Source organism: Staurois parvus, unplaced genomic scaffold (assembly GCF_062004578.1).
Source record: "Staurois parvus isolate SC_StPar_1 unplaced genomic scaffold, SC_StPar_1.0 ptg001642l, whole genome shotgun sequence".
NCBI lineage: Eukaryota > Metazoa > Chordata > Amphibia > Anura > Ranidae > Staurois > Staurois parvus.
The window spans coordinates 212,111-236,027 of record NW_028319438.1 but is presented as its reverse complement, the minus strand read 5'-3'; the positions used below and the strand labels follow the sequence as shown (position 1 = coordinate 236,027).

The 23,917-nt window shown below is 42.3% G+C and overlaps 1 protein-coding gene across 1 annotated transcript in view; it reads left to right on the top strand.

Moving 5' to 3' along the window:
* Positions 1–23,917, top strand: part of STAG3 (STAG3 cohesin complex component) — a 185,767-nt gene that overhangs the window by 83,056 nt on the left and 78,794 nt on the right. The window contains exons 18-22 of the mRNA XM_089663227.1: positions 10,389–10,478; positions 12,828–13,028; positions 14,558–14,628; positions 19,426–19,513; positions 19,714–19,794. Of these exons, the coding sequence (XP_089519353.1) occupies positions 10,389–10,478; positions 12,828–13,028; positions 14,558–14,628; positions 19,426–19,513; positions 19,714–19,794 (531 nt within the window). The remainder of the gene's footprint in view (positions 1–10,388; positions 10,479–12,827; positions 13,029–14,557; positions 14,629–19,425; positions 19,514–19,713; positions 19,795–23,917) is intronic.

Genomic DNA, 23,917 nt, shown 5'->3' with positions numbered 1-23,917 from the left:
AAAGATTTACTGCTGCTTGGGGCTCTGGGCTTCAACAAAATGGCGGCCTCCGGCAAGAAGAAACAGGAGCAGTGCTGGAGGAAATTTACAGCACACACTCATTTTGGTAGAATAATTATTAATGTGGAATGTGTGTTCCTTGATAAAGAACATTATTTTTTTTCACAGTGTTACGGGTAAAGTTCCGCTTTAAGTAGAGAGTACATTAGCATGATTGTCATTGTTAACCACCCAGCAAAAGGTCATGAAGTGGCATGCTTAAATTCCATTAAGGGGTGTGCCAAGATTTGCCTTAACCACTTGGCAGTGCAGGATCGGTTGGCTGTTTATAAACGGCCTCCCCATCCCCTGCTTGTGCGCGCTCCCTGGGAGCGCGCAGCACCGCGATCCAGTGCCCGCTGTGACCTCCAGGCACAGTGGAACACCGATCGTCGTATGGGACCTCTGCGAGGTCCCGATCATGTGATCACTGATTGGCCAATCAGTGATCACATGCAGAGTAGTAAGCAAGATGTCACTTCTGAATGATCACAGAGGTCACATGGTACAAGGCTATTCACAACAGCCTCGTACCATGTGACAAGCTGTGACCAATCACAGCTCACACAGTAGTTCTCAATAGCTGCTAGAATGCAGTCAGAGAGAAAGAGAAATGATTGCTTTCACAGCCTTTATGGGACACTTTTACCCCCTTCATGTCCAGGCCAATTTTCAGCTTTCAGTGCTATCACACTTTGAATGACAATTGCGCGGTCATGCAACACTGTACCCATATGAATTTTTTAGCATTTTTTTTGAGACAGATAAAGTTTTATTTTGGTGGTATTTATTCACCACTGGGATTTTTATATTTGTTTGCTATATAAATGAAAATGTCCAAACATTTTGAAAAAAAAAGTGTTTTTCTTGTAAAATTTAGCAAATAAATAAATCATCTTTCTTCTTAAATCTTGGCCAAAATGTATTCAACTATCTTTTTAGTAAAAAAAAAATAACCCACATTAGTTTAGAACCAAAAATTTTATAATTTTTCAAAACATTTTTTTACATTTTTATTTTATTTTTTTTATATTAGTATTTATGTTGTTTTTTTTTTTTTTTAACATGCTGTCACCCTAGCAGTACAGTGTCACCATAGTGGGGGGTGATGATTTTTATTTTTAGGCTGTTGTGAAGAGCCTTGTACCATGTGACCTCTGTGATCATTCACAGATTTCACTAGTAGTAAGCAATGATGTCAGAAGTGACATCTTGCTTACTACTATTCACGTGATCACTGATTGGCCAATCACACAGAGGTCCCATACAGCGATCGGTGTTCCAGAGGACACAGCGGGCACCGGATGGCGGTGCCGCGCACTCCTAGGGAGCACGCACAGGCAGGGAAGCAGGAGGACGTTTATAAACAGCCACCCGCTCCTGAACTGCTCCAGCCGTTTATACACATGGAGTTATTTAGCATTTTTTTTAGACAGATAAAGCTTTATTTTGGTGGAATTTATTCACCACTGGGATTTTTATTTTTTTTGCTATGTAAATGAAAAAGTCCAAATATTTTGAAAAAAAGTGTTTTTTCTTATAAAATTTTGCAAATAATTTTTCATCATAAATCCTGGCCAAAATGTATTCCGTTATCTTTTTAGTAAAAAAAAAAAATAACCCAAATTAGTTTATAACCAAAAATTATAATTTTGAAACTTTTTTTTTTACATTTTTGCTTTGTTTCATTTATATTTGTTTTTTTTTTTTTTTTTTACATACTGACACCCTAGCAGTACAGTTTCACCATGGTGACACTGTACTACTTGTGGGGGGTGATGAAGATTTTTTTTACACTGATTGCTTTTACACCCATAAAGGCTGTAAAAGCAATAATTTCTCCTTCCCTCTGGCTGCATTATTGCAGCCATTGAGAACTACTTGCACCATGTGACTTCTGTGATCATTCACAGATTTCACACGTAGTAAGCAATGATGTCAGAAGTGACATCCTGCTTACTACTCTGCATTTGATCACTGATTGGCCAATCAGTGATCACATGATCGGGACCTCGTACAGAGGTCCCGTCCGACGGTCTGTGTTCCACTGTGTCCGGAGGACGCAGCGGGCACCGGATCGCGGTGCTGCGCGCACACCCTTAATGGAATTTAACCATTTCAATACCGGGCAATTTTACACCTTCCTGCCCAGGCCATTTTTCAGGTTTCAGCGCTCTCACACTTTGAATGACAATTGCGCGGTCATACAACATTGTACCCAAACTAAAATTTTATCATTTTCTTCACACAACTAGAGCTTTCTTTTGGTGGTATTTAATCACCGCTGGGGTTTTTATTTTTTGCTAAATTAACAAAAAAAGACCAAACATTTTGAAAAAAAAACACATTTTTCTTTGTTTCTGTTATAAAAGTTTACAAATAAATAATTGTTCTTCATAAATTTAGGCCGAGATGTATTCTGCTACATGTCTTTGGTGAAAATAACCCAAATTAGGATGTATTATTTAGTTTATAGGAAAGTTATAGAGTTCACAAACTATGGTATAGATCTGAATATTGATCAGTCCTGAAGTACTGACAGCCAATCTAATTTCTTGAGGCCCAAGAAAGTCAGAATAGTACAGATATCCCCAAATGACCCCTTTTTGCAGAGTAGACAGTCCGACGTACTTCATAAGAGGCATGGCGAGTTTTTTGAAGTTGTATTTTTTTGTCATAATTTTTCGGAAAATGAAAAAATTAAAAAAATTATTTTCACTATTTTTTTTTTTACATACTGTAACCAGTGCAGTACAGCGTCATCATATAACTGGCATGGCGGTTAACAGGGACACTGACTGGTGACAGTATGAAAAAAAAAAATATATTTTTTTTTACATTTTTTTAAATTTTTTTATTATATTTAATTTTTTATTACATTTTTTTTTTTTTTAAGATTTTTTATTCATATTTTACTATGACCAAAGTAGTACAATGTTACCATAGTAACATTGTACTACTTTGGGGAAGTGATCAGTATTTTTTTTTTTTTTTTTTTTTACACAATTTGCTTATAGCAAAGAATTACTTTGCTATAAGCAAGCATTTACCTGAATGACATCGATTCATTCAGCTTTTTTTTTTTTTGTGCTTAGCTGTGATTTGGTCACAGCTAATCACATGACATGTGCATGTGATTAGCTGTGACCATTCACAGCTAGGCACTAGTATACAATGGATGGCATCATGAATGAAGCCATCCATTGTATACAACTGTCATGTGACCTGCTGTGATTGGTCACAGCAGGTCACATGGTACCAGCAACTGGAGCCGCTACTCGGATCTGTCATCGGCCGTGTCTGAGGTGCACGGCCGGTGACAGATCGCACTGCTGCGCCGCTCTGCATTAGCGCAAACGGCGCATGTGCGGGAGCACGCCAAATGGCGTGCACCCGGAGTGCAGAGACACTTCTGAAGCCGCCAAACGGCCATTGGCCGGGCGGATAATGGTTAAGCATGCCGCTTCATGACCTTTTGCTGGGAAACTAAGTATTCATGAACGCCTGGCCACCTTCATTCTAAGGGATCCTTTGAAGTGCATATTTGAGAAGCCAACAGGTCTGTCCCATTGTTAGATAAACTAACTCTGGCAACTGTCTGAAAGAGGATTCTCAGCAAAGACGTCTATTATACAGTAAAGAGGGTGTAATTAATAGAATATTCCCTTTGGCAACTATGGTATCTATAGAAGAATTTATGGGAAGACATATTGCACACCCGCACTGATAAAGCTCTAACTGAAATATATTCATAATACAATATTATATACAGTGTTAGATAAGTTTAAGTGAAATCTTCATTAAACAGAAGGTATGGGCAGAAATCTGGAGGACATGTCTGCAGGATCGCAGGTGCCATGCTTTGCAGGCTCCTGTAGGAAAAAAATAATAAACGCACATTTTTTTTTCTGCAAAAATATGCGCAAAGGTGAACTTGGCTTTTAATTGCTTCCTTACTTACAAAATCATTTTGATCCTCATGAATCGGTAACCATAGCAATGCTATCTAGCTATGGCTGCAGATCTGTGACTGTGCTTTTAATTCTGGAATTTATCCTGTTCATGTGTTTGCTGATCTCATTAAAGTGTTGTGGCTGCTGACCTCTTCCGAATAAATGCGACCCTGCTAAAATGCGGGCTCTGCTCTCTGATTCTGGCACTGCCCTCTGACCACCCTGTTGTCTAGAGTTGATCTACAACCTGTTACTTGGAAACTTGATGGTAAAAGGAACCAGCCTTCAAAAGGACATTACTCATACTTTTCCAGTGGGAATTGTTTCCTATCTTTGCTGTCTTGTAGTGCTGCAACCAGGGGCGGACTGACCATTTGGAAACTAGGGCACTGCCCGAGGCCCCGGGGTCAGTAGGGGGCCCCATGAGATGCCCCTGGTACCTTTTTCATAGGCTTTTTTGAGTTTGGGCAAGGACACAGGGGCCCCATGATCCCCTAGTGCCCGGGGGCCCCATGAGTTGTCAGTCCGCCCCTGGCTGCAACTGACACTGTAACTGACGTTTCTTTGACACTGTAACTGACATCTCTTGATGTGTCAGATAGCAAGTTCCTCGCTGTGTCCTGTAGTGGCTTAGCAGCAGCAGGAGGTATCACAGCGCACAGTAGTGGACCAGGCATTCTACACATCCCAAAGTATTAGCGTTTGTAGCTCTGCAGCAGAGAGAAGATTAGCCGCCTCATTACCGCGCCATAGCTGAAAGATGGCTGCAGCGCTGCTCTCTTGTTCTGGGAGGGTGTCCATAGACGTCCGCCCAGAGCACACCTCCTGCTCGCCCCCTGGGGTGCACTCAGTGACAAAGGACACAGCTGATTGGAGGTCGAGGTAAAGGGCCAATCATAGCGGCCCTTTACCATGTGATCAGCTGTATCCAATCACAGCTGACCCCATGTAAATAAACATGTTGGTTATTGGCATTTCCCTTCCTCTTGCGCTGTCAGTGTGTTAGGAAAGGAGAGTCGATAACCAGCAATCCTGACAGGGCACATTTACACTGATAATCAGGGCACCCATCAGTGCCCATGAGTGCTGCCTATTAGTGCCCATCAGTGCCGCCTCTCTGTGCCCATCAGTGCAGCTTTGTCAGTTCTCCCCATCAGTGCCACCTCATCAGCGCCCATCAGTGTAGCTTTATCAGCCCCCATCAATGCAGCCTCATCAGCGCCCATCAGTGTAGCTTCATCAGCCCCCATCAATGCAGCCTCATCAACCCCATCAGCGCAGCCTCATCAGCACCCATCAGTGTAGCCTCATCAGCCCCCATCAATGCAGCCTCATCAGCCCCCATCAGTGCAGCCTCATCAGCCCCCATCAGTGCAGCCTCATCAGCGCCCATCAGTGCAGCCTCATCAGCCCCCATCAGTGCAGCCTCATCAGCCCCCATCAGTGCAGCCTCATCAGCGCCTATCAGTGCAGCCTCATCAGCGCCCATCAGTGCAGCCTCATCAGCTCCCATCAGTACAGCATCATCAGCCCCCATCAGTGCAGCCTCATCAGCCCCCATCAGTGCAGCCTCATCAGCCCCCATCAGTGCAGCCTCATCAGCCCCCATCAGTGCAGCCTCATCAGCCCCCATCAGTACAGCATCATCAGCCCCCATCAGTGCAGCCTCATCAGCCCCCATCAGTACAGCATCATCAGCCCCCATCAGTGCAGCCTCATCATGTTTAAGTCTTTCATGTCCATTGAGGGACAAAGAAAGTTTTTTTTTACCTTTGGGTTATACTGCCACCTGCAGGAGCTGTGGACATTGGCAAGCAAAAAAGAATGTATCAAAAACCGAAAAAGTGCTATCTCCAATAAATGTGCCCTCACAAACTCAATAGGATGTGGATGAAAGAAAATAATATTTTAAATTGTGACAATTAATGAATGCTGTAATCTTTTTTTTTTTTTTTATATCAGTTGCGTTTATTGAAATTGTACAGTACATACTAACTGTCAAAGCTGAGAGTCTTACAGAATTAACCTGTTATCCTGAGCAGACACAGTAATCGCATACACATTGTGGTCTAGCTCAGGGGGTAGGCAACCTGAGAGCCGTAGGACTACAAGTTCCATCATGCCTCTGCAAGTCATAGCTGTAACTCTCAATTTTGTAATCTTTGCAGTGCCTCATGGGAAATGTAGTTCCACAACAGCTAAAGAGCCATAGGTTGCCTACCCCTGGTCTAGCTAATAACAACCCGCAAGGGGGAGGAGTTGAGAAGAAACTCATAGTGCGTAAGCCAAAGAAGGAGGGAAAAGGGAACGGGAAGGGTAAGATGAAAAAGAGTGGGGGGTGGAGAGTGAGGGAAAAAAACGTATAGGAGGGAGACAGACTGCACAAATAGCAACAAAGCAGACAAATATTCCAAACTTGGCACAGCCCCAACGTGGAAATACCATGGTTTATATCGTAAGGCCCTGTGCCTCCACCCACCCAGCCGAAATTTTATCAAATTTAGCTGGACAATTGCGACTCATATATGTAAGTTTATACAAAGAAAGCACACCATTGATTGCCGTCTTCCAACCCGAGATTGTGGGCGAGTTAGACAACTTCCATTTCAACAAAATTTATCTTCTAGCTATGATACCTCCTGCTGCTTCTTTGCTATGCTTAGGTGCCTCTATGAGATCAGTAAGGTCCAACAACATAATCAGCGAATCCATGGGAACAGACCGTTTACCAACAGCATTAATAGTATCTAATACCCCGGTCCAAAAGGGACACAGCTTCGTACATTCCCAAAACATGCGATTAAACGTGCCAACCGCCCTATCACAACGAGGACATGCATCCGATCTACCAGGATATATCACCGCCAGTCACTGCTGGGTGTAATATACGCTGTGGACAAATTTTAGTTGTATGAAACGATCCCTGGCTGAGATCATAGTAGGGAGGCATTGCAAAAGATATTCCTCCCAATCATCCTCCACCATTAGTGCCATTTACTGTAGAGCGACTGTATTCTAGGGGTAGATATGGTTAGCAGCAGAGAATGGAGAGAGGACAGAGGTTTAGGCAAATCCTCCTCTATCAATAAACTTTCTAAATGGTCACTCTGTATGGGAGGCGGAGTAGGAAACTGGGCGGCAACAGCATGTCGCAATTGAAGAAACCGGAAAAACATCTGGTTAGGCAGACCATGGTTGCGTTTAAGGTCATTAACCACTTGCCGTCCGGCCGCTCTATATAAATGGCGGGATGGTGGCAGTGCAGGGGCGGGTTGCTGTTCATAAACGGCACCTGCCTTTTTGGATTGTGTGCACTCCCTGGGAGCGCGTAGCACTGCGATCCGGTGCCCGCTGTGTCAAAGTGCGACAGCACTGAAAGCTGAAAATTGGCCTGGACAGGAAGGGGGTAAAAGTGTCCGGATTTGAAGTGGTTAAAGGAAAGCAGGACACCACGAAGCATAATATGTCTCAACGTTTTTATGCCATAACGAGCCCACACCTCAGGATCCGGTACCGTGCGCAAGTGGGGGAGTGTAGGGCCCCAAAGCGGCGTGTAAGGGGAGTAGGTGTTGTCTACGCTGTACTGAACCATAGCCTGTCTCCACACCTTCAAGGTTGTCAGCATGGGAATAGTAATGGCTGGATTGGACTTTGGACTCCTGTAAACCAGGTTGCTAAGTTCTGCATAAGAGCCCAATACAGCCGCTTCCAGGATCACCTCAGCATTATCCCTAGGCTGCGAGAACCACCAGCGCACCATGACCAAAACAGCCGCCCAATAGTATAAAAGCAGCTTAGGTAGTGTCAGGCCAGCATGATCAATGGGTAGATGCAATGTAGATCGGGAAAGTCTAGGGGCCCTCCCAGCCCAGAGAAACACAGAAACAATGCCATCCACACGACGGAAAAGTGACTGGAATTTGTACCTGCGTATGTTGAAAAAAGTAAAGAAATTTAGGTAGGAATATCATTTTAAAATGATTCACTTGGCCTATGGTACTAATAGCAAGGAAGACCAGGCATTACATTTAGATTGTAATTGTACGAGAGGATGAAGATTGTCTGATAGGTATTTAGTCAAGTCACGCTGAACCCATAACACCTAAGTATTTAAATTTGGAGACCGATCTAATAGGGGCAAATGATATATCAGGCAAAGGTCCCGACGCAAGAGGAAACCGTATTGATTTCTCCCAGTTTATATGTATCTCAGAGTCAGCAGTGTCCCCAGTACAGGTAGGGAGAGAGTTGTCCCCAGAATGAATACATATGATACTGTAGTGCAGGGTGGTAGAGCTCTCAATTATGCGGCCGCTCTGGTCGCCATCTTGGACACGCCCCCATGCCGTAATCTTTAACTGCTTCCCGTCCGCCCTATAGCAGAAATAATGCTACAGGGTGGCACGGGTACGCAAAATCAAGTGTGTGTGTGTGTGTGTGTGTATATATATATATCGGGCGGACTGACCATTTGGGAACTTGGGCACTGCCCGAGGGCCCGGGGTCAGAAGGGGGCCCCATGAGATGCCCCTGGTACCTTTTTCATAGGCTTTTTTGGGTGTGGTTTGGGTGTGGGCAAGTACACAGGGGCCCCATGGTCCCCTATTGCCCGGGGGCCCCATGAGTTGTCAGTCCTCCCCTGGTATATACAGTACATCCCCTTCTCTCCCACTCTCTGCTCAGTATGGGATTGGTGCAGGGAAGTTTCCCGCACCTCTCCTGTGTGAATCCAGGCTATGACAAGCCTTGGTTCACACAGGAGCAGTGGGGAAAACGCATTTCATTTGGACAAGAATAGCATTCCTGTTCAAATCGCATGCTATTCTTTGTGGTGCAGTTTGCACCCATTCATTTTGTATTGGCACAAACTGCACCGCAAAAGTATCGGCGAGTACTTGACTGACAGTATCGATACTTGTACTTGCCGACCAAAAAATGGTATCGGTGCAATCTTAGTTTTTCTTTTAGCTGCTTGTGCATGTTTTGTGATGGGCTGGATTGAACAGATGGAGACTCTCAATCAGATAATTGATCCATGTCAAAGAGTATCCTCAGAGCCCACAACATTATGAACATCAAAAGTCAAAGGCGCACGGTTGGATTAAAGTAGAGCCTGTGAGAACAAGTTAACCCCCTGGCGGTATTCCCTAGTGTAGCTCGGGGTGAAGTTTCAGCACCACAAGCGGTAACCCCGAGCTACACTCGGGAATACACTGCAGCGTTGCTCCGGATCCCTGCTGCACTTACCTTGTCCTGCGCTCCCGCGATGTCCTCCCTGCAGTGTCCCCGGCCATCTCCTCCTGCCGATGCCGGCATCTGTCTTCCGGTATCCGTTCCCTACGACGTCAGGACGTATGGGTGACAGAACTGGCGGGAAATTTAAAAATGTCAAAAAGTGACATTCACTAAATACACTAAAATCACATAGTATTCCATTCCTGTATCAAACCATTTCACATACATTTTGTCCCGAGTGCTTTGTCCGGCGCCCTGCCTGCATTTTTACTGTTCTTTCTGCCCGGAAACTGAGAAACGTCCATGGCGTCCAAAAAGCGTCCCTTTAGGTCAAAAGCGGTTTTAGACCGGCTAGAGAACAGCGATAGTAAATCAGAACCACTTGCAGAATTGAATGATAATGATTGGTGGGGAAATTCGTCATCAGACACTGAAAACGATTCTGCGACTTTGCTTAGTGATGTGCGAACTTGGCGCTATATTTCAAATTTCAGTGTTTTTGGTTTGATTATATTATTTAATTAAATTTTTATTATTATTATATTATTATTTATGATTATTTATTGTATTATAATTTATGATTTCGTGTTTCAAGTTTTATCATACCCGGGATGTTTACTAGACTCTTGTTCGGACAGATTTCAGTGAGTTATTCCTAAGAATTACAGCCTACAATAAAAAAACAACATATTTCCATGCAAAAAAATGTACCGCTTTGAGCACAGAAATACTGACATAATCAGACCGCTAGGGAGGTTAACATCAAAACTCAAGGCGCAGGGTTGGATTAAAGTAGAGCCTGTGAGAACAAGTTAATATAGAAGTCAGAAGTGAATTAGCCCAATGGGAAACCAGGGAACATTGCTTTCATTATGAAAAGAATCAATAAAAGCTGGAGTTGGGTGTACAGTCATTTTTTATCTATCTATTTCCTGGAATTTGTCCTGTTCCAATGAAGAGAATGTGTTTTGTTTGTCAGTCTTTTTTTCTGATCTCCTTTTCTAATTGGCAGCTTTGGACACGGAGTGTATGTTGCGGAATGGAGATCAATGATCTCGTCAGGAATCTCCACTTCTATGTAGTATTTGAAGCATAAAGAGTTAGGAGTAGATTACACTTTATGTGATCGGTTCGTCTTAACCAGACTGCATTTCTTTTTAGTTTTCGGCTGATGCAGACAAAATGGAAACTGTTTTGAAGGTGGTGGGGTACCTGGAGCTGGAGATGTATTGTACTGGTAGACTGGAAAAGGTGAATATCAACCCGGACGTACAAGTATTTTGGGTGTTTCTAGAAAGAAAGAGAGAGAAAAAAAACTGCAGAAGCTGTTTGTTTCGGTCTTTTTCTTTCAGTTTTCATTTTCTTTTTCTATGCCTGTCTCTAAAATTCAGAGGGCCCTGTCTGAACAGAGCAGGAACACAGGGAGAGGACACACTTCTCTGATTCATTCAGGTGTGTATATGCGCAAATCTGAGCTCAATGGCTCAGAGCTGTGCGACAGTACATAAACATCTGCTAAGAATGTAGGATCCCCAATGGGGTGGTACATTCTATGCAGTTACAAATCTCGTAGATACATAAAATCTTGATCCATACAAAAATACTGTGTCCCGGTAAGGGTGTCAGGGAACATGAATCAGATGTCAATAACCATAGTGACTGAACATGTTTCGCGAGAATATCGCTTCTTCGGGAATTATTACATAAGAAAAAAGTAAGTATAGGTATAACAAAGCATTACATGTTCTATTGTTCATCATACATCATTAAACATATTCTAAATATACCTTGAACCACAGGCATCATAGCGGGGGTTACAGAGGGGGATAAGGCATCCAACACCCAGGCAAGTCAACAGGGGGACCCCAAAAGAATATTTTTGTTTGGATCAAGATGTATCTATGAGATTTGTAACTGCATAGAATGTCGGGCAGCACAGTGGCTAAATGGTTAGCACTTCCGCTTGGCAGTACTAGGGTCATTGGTTCCAATCCTAAACACGGCACCTCCTGCCTGGAGTTTGCATGTTCTCCCTGTGCCTGCGTGGGTTTCCTCCAGGTACTCTGGTTTTCTCCCACACTCCAAAGACATGCTGGTAGGTGAATTAGCTCATGTCTAAATTGGCCCTACTATGTGTATATATGAATGTGAGTTAGGGACCTTAGATTGTACGCCCCCTGAGGGTTAGGGACCTTAAATTGTGCGCCCCTTGAGGGTTAGGGACTGATGTGAATGTATAATGTATATGTAAAGTGCTGCGTAAACTGACAGCGCTGTATAAGTACCAGAAATAAAATAAATGTACCACCCCATTGGGGGTCCTACATTCTTAGCAGATGTTTTTTAGGTACTGTTGCGTAATTCCAGTAAAGAAACGATTTTAATAAATATTGTTGCAGTGCCTCTAAAGTCCAAATTTCTTTGGCTTCTTTTGGTCAATCTATACTAGTGTTATTAGGACGTGGCACTTAGGAGCCTATTTTATATCCCCACAGCCACTACTCTGTGTTGGGTACTGCTTACTTTTCCATGTATGGATCAGGCTGATTGTACCCATGTTGATCCATCGATCGACTGTGGTACTGTAACGGAACCGACCCCAGACTGCGCTTCGGTACTTCCGTTAGACTCCCGCTTCCCTGTCCGAACACCAACCACATACACCACAGCAGACCATACAAAACTAGACGACACCAATCTTGAAGTAAACCGGGAAGTAGACTAGTTTATTTTAACACAGATACAAGATATATACACTCAAGGGAACAATCCCCCCTCCCTGCATAATGACACAGGGCGGGGCAATCTACATTTAGTAACAAGAGACACACCAGCAGACAGTCCCATCAGGAGGGAGGGCTTCTGGAGACACACCCCCCCACCAAGCCAATACACATAAACACATACATCCCATAATAGTTTGCTCCCAAGCAAGACACACAATAGAACAATGGGATGCAACCACATAACACCAAACAATCCACAACCCCCACCCCACCTTTACATGTCTACACAATATTAGGACAGATCACCCTGTACCCCTAACAAGCACAGGGTGACTTACACATAATAGGGATATGGGGAGCTGAGACAGGGGTCTTCCCACCTCTCCAAAGTGAGCTGGGTTCCATGGGCCCCCCACCCAAAGTGACTCCCGTCACAGGTACAATCAGCCTGCCGGATTTTTTGACCTTTGATTACTTCCAGCGGCTATAGCCGTTAGCAGTAACCATTGTGTTCTGCTTGCTGGGAAGGCGCCCCGTGATGGCAAAACACAATAGTGCTGTGGAAGGCATTCCCCCATCATCTCTGAATGTGTTGATGGGAAAATTTAGCGATTTTTTTTCTTTCCCTTCACCCGTGGTGGAAAGAAAGAAAATAAGGTAATCTATGGGTTGCTTTGCTACAAAGTTACAGTGTACTGTACAGTTATTACCAGGGGGACGGGAGACTAGGAAAATGCTTCCTCCTGCCTGCAGCAAATTTGTGATCTTTCCTCATCCGGAATTCCTGCAGACTTGTCTGTGAAGTGCCTATTAGGCAGTAATGTACCAGTGGGCACAAAACTGTAAACATCCTGTCATTTACCTATCTTTACAGTACTTTGATCTTCTCTTGACCCAAATACGAGAGATCCTGGAGAAACACACTGACTCGAAGGTTCTGGAGAGCTGTTCCCGGGCACTCTACACTTTATCTGACCGCAAACAGACTTTGCACAAGAAGACCGACCTCACGGTCAGCCAGTTGGTGGACGGGCTCAGTGACCACTTCCTAAAATTGCTCCCAGACATCCTGCAGGTATTGAATTCACTCCGCCAGGGTCTGAAAATGCCTTGCTGTGATTTCCGCAAAGAAAAACCAATACAAAGGAAAATACAGAAGCCTCTTCCGTACATGTAGGCCATGCGCATCCCGTTCAAAAAAAAATTCTTATTAGCTGAACCCCTTTATCCTGCCATTGCTGGTCATTGGCAGTTTGTGCCCTTTGGAAGTTGAAAGGTGAGGTAGGGCTAAGCTCCCCTTTTATAGGAAAGGTTGAGCTTCTCGTATAACTTCCGCTGCTGATATTTCTTGATCCTCTAATGACCAGATTTTTACTGAAAGTAACCTCAACATCTTTTCATCATATGCTTAACCCCCCTGGCTGTATTCCTGAGTGTAGTTCGGGGTAACGTTTCAACACCACAAGCGGTAACCCCGAGCTACACTCGGGAATACACTGCAGCGTTGCTCTGGGATCCCTTCTGCACTTACCTTGTCCTGCGCTCCCTCGATGTCCCTCCTGCAGTGTCCCCTCCATCTCCTCCGGCCTATGCCGGCATCCATCTTCCGGGTTCCGTTCCCTGCGACGTCAGGACATACGGGGACAGAACTGGCGGGAAATTTAAAAATGTGAAAAAGTGACATTCACTAAATACACTAAAATCACATAGTATAACATTCCTGTATCAAACCATTTCACATACATTTTGTCCCGAGTGCTTTGTCCGGCGCCCTGCCTGCATTTTTACTGTTCTTTCTGCCTGGAAACTGAGAAACGTCCATGGCGTCCAAAAAGCGTCCCTTTAGGTCAAAAGCGGTTTTAGACCGGCTAGAGAACAGCGATAGTAAATCAGAACCACTTGCAGAATTGAGTGATAATGATTCGTGGGGGAAATTCCTCATCAGACACTGAAAACGATTCTGCGACTGAGCTCAGCGATGTGCGAACTTGGCGCTATATTTCACATTTCAGTGTTTTTGGTTTGATTTATATTATTGAATTAAATTTATTATTATTATATTATTATTTTTTATGATTATTTATTTTTATTAAATTATAATTTATGATTTCGTGTTTCAAATTTTATCATCCCCGGGATGTTTACTAGACTCTTGTTCGGACAGATTTCAGTGAGTTATTCCTAAGAATTACAGGCCTACAATTAAAAAAAAATACATATTTCCATGCAAAAAAAGTACCGCTTTGAGCACAGAAATACTGACATAATCAGACCGCTACGGAGGTTAATTTGAAGTGCCCAGGTTTGTCAGAGGAAAGTAGAGTAAAGAAGAGAGGACATTACTGAGAAAAGCAGAGTATGAGAATCCCCGTACTAACCTATGATTGTTATTTTTCATTCATTCTTCATTCCCCCGGGGTAGATAAGAGGGAGAACCTGTCTGGTGGACATAAAAAGTAGAACACAATTCTTTTTTTTTTTTTTTTTTTTTTTTTTTTTTAATTTGTTTTTTAGATCATTTTAAAAATGTGGCCCAATATTATTTGAGCGGATAGGTTAGGCTATATGCGCTCACCAGGTAATCCAGAGTTTTCTTTTTTCTAGGTGTCTGACCTGGATGAAGACGATGTCTATAATGCTGCTGCCACAATGAAAAGACTTTCAGCTCTGTACAGGTAACACTGCAATGTGATAGTGAATAAATGAATAATAGAGAGATCAGTGCAATCATTTTTTTTTTGTAGAAAAATAAATGTACAATATTTTAATATAAAAAATAGTATGGCCATCAAATATCTCAATCTTTGCAAAGTGCCTCCACAGTGTAAACAAGATTTATGAAGTAGAATATCTCAGGAACAGCGCTTGTTCTGTTTAGTGCAGTTATTTTAATATGAAACAAGGGGTCCTATCCTCTCTTGCTGAAGCTGCTTAAGTTCAACTTAGTGTCTGTAGCAGGGATTTCCAAACTTTCTAAACAAATAAATAGGCCCAACACTGTAGTATGAGAAACATCCCCATATCATGATGCTTGCACCACCATGCTTCACTGTCTTCACAGTGTACTGTGGCTTGAATTCAGTGTTTGGGGGTCGTCTGACAAACTGTCTCCGGCCACTAGACCCAAAAAGAACAATCTTCCTTTCATCAGTCCACAAAATGTTGCGCCATTTCTCTTTAGGCCAGTCAATGTGCTCTTTGGCAAATTGTAGCCTCTTCAGCACATGTCTTTTTCCCAACAGTGGGACTTTGCGGGGACTTCTTGCAGATAGCTTGGCTTCACATAGGAGTCTTCTAATTGTAACAGTCCTCACAGGGAACTTTACACCTTCTTTCATCTTCCTGGAGCTGATTGTTGGCTGAGTCCGCGCCATTTTGGCTATTCTTCTATCCATTCCAATGGTAGTTTTTCGCTTTCTTCCACGTCTTTCAGGTTTTGGTTGCCATTTTAAAGCATTTGCGATCATTTTAGCTGAGCAGCCGATCATTTTCTGCACTTCTTTATATGTTTTCCCCTCTCCAATCAACTTTTTAATCAAGGTACGCTGTTCTTCTGAACAATGTCTGGAACGACCCATTTTCCTCAGAATTTCAGAGAGAAATGCACTGTAACCAGCATGTACAACATTTGCTGCCTTCCTTCCTTAAATAAGGGCAATAATTGCCACCTGTTTGTCAAAGAATGAATGACCTCACTAATAGAACTCCACACTACTATTATTTTGAACATGCCCCTTTCAATGAGTGATTCAATTACACAGAATCAGCAGCATGCATGTCATGACTGTTGGATCTGTTGGATTTCTATTACTCTACTACACCTGCTAGGAAATTATTTGCCATGTAGAAATATCATTTCTACCAAAAACAGCGATTGATCCGGTTAGTGATGTCTGACTGCTATTATTTTGAACACAACTGTATATATATATATGTGTTGAGTTATTTTGAGAGGACAGCAAATTTACATGTTATACAAGCTGTACACTGACTACGTCACATTGTAGCAAAGTTTCATTTTTTCAGTGTTGTCACATAAAAAGATAGAATCAAATATTTACAAAAACATGAGGGGTGTACTCACTTCTGGGAGATATTGTATATTCCGAATCAGTCTGTAGGGACGTGTTGTGCTGTTGGCTCCCTCTGTCTACTGATACTGTGTAGCCTTGTTGGATTGGAAAGGCTTTCTGTTCCATAACCTGGTATTGCTTTCCCTCATTGAATTATGGATTTATCCTGGTGAACACTGGGTTCAGGGCTCTATGTGCATCTCCTGTGGCTCTTTCTAGCAGTAGCAATGATTTTCTACTTTTCCCTTTGCTATTTGGAGGGTTTTTTGGTGGTGTTCTATGCACCCATGGCCAAGTGTCTACTTTGGCCACCCTTTGTTCCAGGTCCTGATGTTCATGTTATGGTTTTGTTGTTGGGGTTTTAGTTGTTGTACCTTCCTAGTCTGGAGTTTGAGTCTGATCTTTTAGATCAGAGTTGCTCGGGGCTCCCTGAGCAATGAGCAGTTTCTGCTTTTTTTAACCACTTCAAATCCGGACACTTTCACCCCCTTCCTGTCCAGGCCAATTTTCAGCTTTCAGCGCTATCACACTTTGAATGACAATTGCGCGGTCACGCAACACTGTACCCATATGAATTTTTAAAAAAATTTTTGAGACACATAAAGCTTTATTTTAGTGGTATTTATTCACCACTGAGAATTTTTTTTTCTGCTTTATAAATGAAAATGTCCAAAAATTTTGTAAAAAAGTATTTTTCTTAGAAAATTTTGCAAATAAATAATATTTTATCATAAGTCTTGGCCAAAATTTATTCCGTTATCTTTTTAGTAAGAAAAAAAATAACCCAAATTAGTATAACCAAAAATTATAATTTAAAAAAAAAAAATTTTACATTTTTATTTTTTTATATTATTATTTGTTGTTTTTTTACATACTGTCACCCTAGCAGTACACCATGGTGACACTGTAATTACTTGTGGGGGATGATGATTTATTTTTTTTTTACACTGATTGCTTTTATACCCATAAAGGCTGTAAAATCAATCATTTCTCCTCCTCTCTTTTCTCAGCCATTGAGAAATACTGTGTGAGCTGTGAATGGTCACAGCTTATCACATGGTACAAGGCTGTTGTGAACAGCCTTGTACCATGTGATCTCTGTGATCATTCACAGATTTCACACTTAGTAAGCAATGATGTCAGAAGTGATATCTTGCTTACTACTCTGCATGTGATCACTGATTGGCCAATCAGTGATCACATGATCTGGACCTCGTACATTGGTCCCGTACGACAATTGGTGTTCCACTGTGTCCGGAGGATCGCGGTGCTGCGTGGTCCAGGGAGCACGCACAGTCCAAAATGGCGGGCGCCGTTTATGAACAGCAACCCGCACCTGGACTGCCACCGTCAGGCCGTTTATATACAGCAGCCGGACGGCAAGTGGTTAAGCTTTGGAATTGTATAATAATCCATACCAGGCAGGGTATGTTGATACTGTAGGTACACCATCAGGATGAAAATATGGAGTTGCCATTGCTGACTTGTTTGGGAAATGCATGATCCAGGGTTGTCAATTTTCTCTATCATTTATTTAGGGACATAGATTTATAACCTGTGGGTATATTGCTTCCTATAGCAGTATGTAAAACAAAAAAGGGGTTGGCTCCCTTTAGTGGCTATATCGACATACCTTCTATACAACTCATTTAGCATAGTGTCCTAAGACACCAGGACATCTCTTTTCACCTCGGCCTGATTGAGACTTTTTGGAGGCTTTTTTTTTTTTCAACAGCTGCTGACCATTTAATTCCAGATCCATAATATTCTGAATTGTGTCAGGGAACGAGAAGATCGCCACGACGCACGAATCTGCACATGCGTAGGATCCCGACGAGACATACAGGCAGGCGGGCACTAGGACCAAGGCGCGCCTGTCACCAATGACGGTGCCGGCAGGCACTAGGACCCAGGCACGCCTGTCAGCGTCGGGCGGGCTATTTAAACCAGCACTTGCAATGCTCACATTAGTTTTTCGATTTCTTCCACATCTTTCAGGTTTTTGTTGCCATTTTAAAGCATTTGCGATCATTTTAGCTGAGCAGCCGATCATTTTCTGCACTTCTTTATATGTTTTCCCCTCTCCAATCAACTTTTTAATCAAGGTACGCTGTACTTCTGAACAATGTCTGGAACGACCCATTTACCTATTTCAGAGAAAAATGCACTATACCCACCATTTGTTACCTTCATCCTTAACCCCTTGGTGCTGGTGCCTCCCGGCCCTTTAAGGGTTTCAGAAGCTGGGAGGCGGGGTGGGGTTTAGGGTCATGTAAACATTGTGACACGCCAGCACGGCAGTCACATGATCGGGAAAGGTCCTGATCGAAAGAGAAGATCGCGACCTTTCACTGAGTACCGGACATGTGTGCTGGGAGTGCGCAGGGCGCGTGCTCTCAGCACATAATTTTTTTTTTTAATGGAACGCAAATGTGCGGCTCCTCGGCGTCTAGGCCCAGATGCCAGGAGGTCGCACATTTGCGTTCGGCTAGCGCCAAGTGTTAAATAAAGGGCACCTATTTGACACCTGTTTTTTCACAGACTGAATGATCTCGCTAATTGAACTACACACTGCTATTATTTTGAACACGCCCCTTTCAATTAATGATTCAGTTACACAGAATCAGCAGCATGCATGTCATGACTGTTGGGTCTGTTGGTTTTCTATTACTCTACTACCTACTCTTTCTCGTTACCTACTAGTAAATTGTTTTCCGTGTAGAAATTTAAAACAGTGATTGATCTGGTTAGTGATGTTGGATTTTTTCTAAATAAATGTGATAACGTGATCAGCATCTATTATATTGCGCAAATTGCAACTTAAATGTGTAGGAGCTGCCACTATTTATAAACCAAAAAACTTTTTGACATTAAACAATTTATTCATTTGGTGGTTTTTTTTAAGTGGCGATAAGTAAATTAATCAATCATAAGTACAAAACCATATAATAAATATCACATGAATGCCCATAAAATCCAATAATAACACAAATATGTGAAAAATTATTACAAACTACATGTGTAATGTCACAAGTGATTAACTCAAAACTAGAATAGCCGAACATATGAGGACCCCACATTAGTAAAATTCTGGGGTGTAGATTGGGTGGCGCCTAAATGGAGGGGATCCAATAGGGTTAGAGATTTATCCCGTAGAGAAACCAAATGGATATATTTTTTTATTTCAAAAAGTGATGTTGGATTGCTTATTTTGAGCATAGCTGTACCTCATCTGTCTTGGTGTATTTCCATTATTGTTAATATGAATTTCAATTTCAACTCTAGCAACTGCTTGGTTGATGCTTGTAATAGAGCTTCAGGTCTTTTTTTATAGCATGCTAGTTGGCTTCATGTTACAAGATGGCAGCAAATCATCTGCTTCTTCCACTTTCTCTCTAGTGCTTACAGTCTTACCAAGTGGGAGCTGTTTGAACCGTGCTGCCAAATTCTGCAGAAGGCGGTAGACACAGGAGAGGTTCCTGAGCAGGTACTGTGGACTCATCCAGAAGTGGACTATCTCAAAATGATTATTATTATACAGTATTTATATAGCGCCAAAGGGTATGCTCAGCACTGTACAGTAGCAAGGGGGACAGAACATGAGACCAAGACAGTAACAATACAATACACGAGGGGTTCAAAATGTGAATGCCTTTTATAAACATTTAGTTCCTTCCTTTTATATAGATTGTCCTCCCAGCTCTTGTCTGCTGTCACTTCTCTCTTCTCTGGACTCTCTCCCATCTCAACAATTCCCAACCATCAGAGGTAGGATTTATTCACTTTAACATAAGGTATATCCGTGTGGAGATCAGCCTTTCTCATTCATTTTCCTCCTGAGGAACCCCTAAAATCTCTCAGGGAAACCCCTGCTAAAAGCATTCCCTCGGGTGTCGGTGGTAAAAATACCTTGACATGGTCAGTGGGAAGAATGAAACCCCTTCAGTGGTGGTCAGAGTGCCATCCTTACAGAAAGCCAAAAAGATCATTTATCAGTGTTATGATGCTAGTTCTGCCAAGCTGTGTTGACCCTGGAACTATAAAGGTCCCATCACATGTGAAATCAGTCAGACACAATCCAAGGAACCCCTAACAATCTCTTGAGGAACTCTGATTGAGAATGGTTGGTGTAGATCCATAACTAGTAGAGCCCCTAATTTACTTCCCTCAGTTTTGGATTTTTACACTTTTGTGTTTGATTTTGCGTCTGTGTACATTGAATATCAGCATTCTGGCCTTTTTTTATAGATAATTTGTTTTTGCAATATTGTGAACATCTTCTAAAGCTCATTGAGGTATAAAATAGTTAGCTACTCCATGAGCTGGTCAGTAAGCAGAAAGTCATATTTCCTCCCTGTGGTTGTAGGACATTTTTGTTAACCTGCGTACTCACTTTAGCTGATGTCACTGTTAGCCTGGACCCCCAAACCCAAACATTTACAACCACAGCTACCTTCCGCAAACTTCCCCAAACTTTGTGTGTATATATATATATGTATATATACAGTGGGGATCGAAAGTTTGGGCACCCCAGCTAAAAATTTGTATTAATGTGCATAAAGAAGCCAAGAAAAGATGGAAAAATCTCCAAAAGGCATCAAATTACAGATTAGACATTCTTATAATATGTCAACAAAAGTTAGATTTTTTTTCCATCATTTACACTTTCAAAATAACAGAAAACAAAAAAATGGCGTCTGCAAAAGTTTGGGCACCCTGCAGAATTTATAGCATGCACTGCCCCCTTTGCCAAGCTGAGACCTGCCAGTGTCATGGATTGTTCTCAATCATCGTCTGGGAAGACCAGGTGATGTCAATCTCAAAGGTTTTAAATGCCCAGACTCATCTGACCTTGCCCCAACAATCAGCACCATGGGTTCTTTTAAGCAGTTGTCTAGAAAACTGAAACTGAAAATAGTTGACGCTCACAAAGCTGGAGAAGGCTATAAGAAGATAGCAAAGCGTTTTCAGATGTCAATATCCTCTGTTCGGAATGTAATTAAGAAATGGCAGTCATCAGGAACAGTGGAAGTTAAAGCAAGATCTGGAAGACCAAGAAAAATATCAGACAGAACAGCTCGCAGGATTGTGAGAAAAACAATTCAAAACCCACGTTTGACTGCACGATCCCTCCAGAAAGATCTGGCAGACACTGGAGTTGTGGTACACTATTCCACTATAAAGAGATACTTGTACAAATATGGTCTTCATGGAAGAGTCATCAGAAGAAAACCTCTTCTACGTCCTTACCACAAAAATCATCGTTTGAATTTTGCAAATGAACATATAGACAAGCCTGATGCATTTTGGAAACAAGTTCTGTGGACCGATGAGGTTAAAATTGAACTTTTTGGCCGGAATGAGCAAAGGTACATTTGGAGAAGAAGGGGCACAGAATTTAATGAAAAGAACCTCTGTCCAACTGTTAAGCATGGGGTTGGATCAATCATGCTTTGGGGTTGTGTTGCAGCCAGTGGCACAGGGAACATCTCACGAGTAGAAGGAAAAATGGATTCAATAAAATTTCAGCAAATTTTGGATGGTAACTTGATGCCATCTGTGAAAAAGCTGAAGTTAAAAAGAGGATGGCTTCTACAAATGGATAATGATCCTAAACACACCTCAAAATCCACGGGGGATTACATCAAGAGGTGTAAACTGAAGGTTTTGCCATGGCCTTCACAATCTCCTGACCTCAACATAATTGAAAATCTATGGATAGACCTTAAAAGAGCAGTGCGTGACAGACAGCCCAGAAATCTCAAAGAACTGGAAGACTTTTGTAAGGAAGAATGGGCAAAGATACCTCCAACAAGAATTGAAAGACTCTTGGCTGGCTACAAAAAGCGTTTACAAGCTGTGATACTTGCCAAAGGGGGCAGTACAAGATATTAACTCTGCAGGGTGCCCAAACTTTTGCAGACGCCATTTTTTTGTTTTCTGTTATTTTGAAAGTGTAAATGATGGAAATAAAATCTAACTTTTGTTGACCTATTATAAGAATGTCTAATCTGTAATTTGATGCCTTTTGGAGATTTTTCCATCTTTCCTTGGCTTCTTTATGCACATTAATACAAATTTTTAGCTGGGGTGCCCAAACTTTCGATCCCCACTATATATATATATATTGGGCAGCACAGTGGCTAAATGGTTAGCACTTCCGCCTGGCAGTACTCGGCGCATTGGTTCGAATCCCAGCCACGGCACCACCTGCCTGGAGTTTGCATGTTCTCCCTCTGCCTGCGTGGGTTTCCTCCGGGTGTTCCGGTTTCCTCCCACACTCCAAAAGACATGCTGGTAGGTGAATTGGATCCTGTCTAAATTGGCCCTAGTATGTGTATGTATGAATGTGAGTTAGGGACCTTAGATTGTACGCCCCTTGAGGGTTAGGGACCTTAGATTGTACGCCCCTTGAGGGTTAGGGACCTTAGATTGTATGCCCCTTGAGGGTTAGGGACTGATGTGAATATTCAATATATATGTAAAGCGCTGCGTAAATTGACAGTGCTATATAAGTATCTGAAATAAATAATTAAATATATATATATACTTGCCTCAGTCTTTAGGCTGACCACAGGATGTAGAGGGTTGTTTTCTTCTTACAATCCCCTCCCAGTGGTGAATGGACTTTGATAACGCAGAGAGCTGTGCTAACCTAGTGGCATCAGAGCCATTTTCTGCATTGCTCTACTGCAAATAAAGGGGTAATACCACTTTAGGAGGCCACCTGTGACCATAGTTACATAGTTAGTCTGGCTTAAAAAAGACAAAGGTCCATCCAGTTGAACCATAAAAAAAAACCAAAAAAAAAACGTATAATCCTATACCCACAGTTGATCCAGAGGAAGACAAAAAAAACACCTATACTCACTGTATATTCTTAATCTCTCGGGCAACGCAAAGGGGTTGATTTACTAAAACTGGAGAGGGCAAAATTTGGTACAGCTGTGCATGGTAGCCAATCAGCTTCTAACTTCAGTTTGTACAATGAAGCTTTAACAAAAAACTGTTTTCTATGCAGAGCTGCACCAGATTTTGCATTCTCCAGGTTTAGTAAATCAACCCCAGAGTATCAGTTAGCCCTGAAGACTGAAGACGAAAAAATGAAAGTACTGCAGGGGCAGCTCTGAAAGTTGAGTATTGCAGCTTTTATGGGGGTGTTTAATTTTAAAAAATTGCAGTTGGGCTCAGGGGCGGATTCATGGGGCCCCCGGGCAATAGAGGATCATGGGGCCCCTGTGTCCTTGCCCAAACTCAACAAAAAAGGTGACAGAGGAGGCATCTCCAGCACACAGACTTTGATTGAGAGCCTCAGCTCTGTTCCTGTGTGAGAGGGGGTGTGTTCCTTCAAACCAATCAGCTCCCAGAGCTCTTATACAGTGTGTAACTGCAACTTTCCGCTCCCTGCTTTGTGAGAATGAGAAATCTTTTTCAACTCTGATTTTTACAAGTATACATGACAAATTGCCACAGATAAGCAGGTACATCGTGTGCAGGAGGATTTGTTTCATCTCTGTATATCACATGAGGCCAGTCACTTCAGTGAGAATAGATAAGGGTTTACAACCACTTTAAAGGCTTCCTACACAGAAGCCATTTTTAAGATTCTTTTTAACCACTTGACCTGCAGAGGATTTACCCCCCTTAATGACCAGGCCTCTTTTTGCTACTCGGCGCTGCACTAATTCAACTGATAATTGCGCAGTCATGCAATGCTGCACCCAAACGAAATTTACGTCCTTTTTTTCACACAAATAGAGCTTTCTTTCGGTGTAATTTGATCATCTGTGCACTTTTTATTTTTCACGCTATAAACATAAAAAGGCCAAAAATTTTGAAGAAAAACAATATTTTTTACTTTCGGCTATAAAAAATATATAGTAAACTCAAA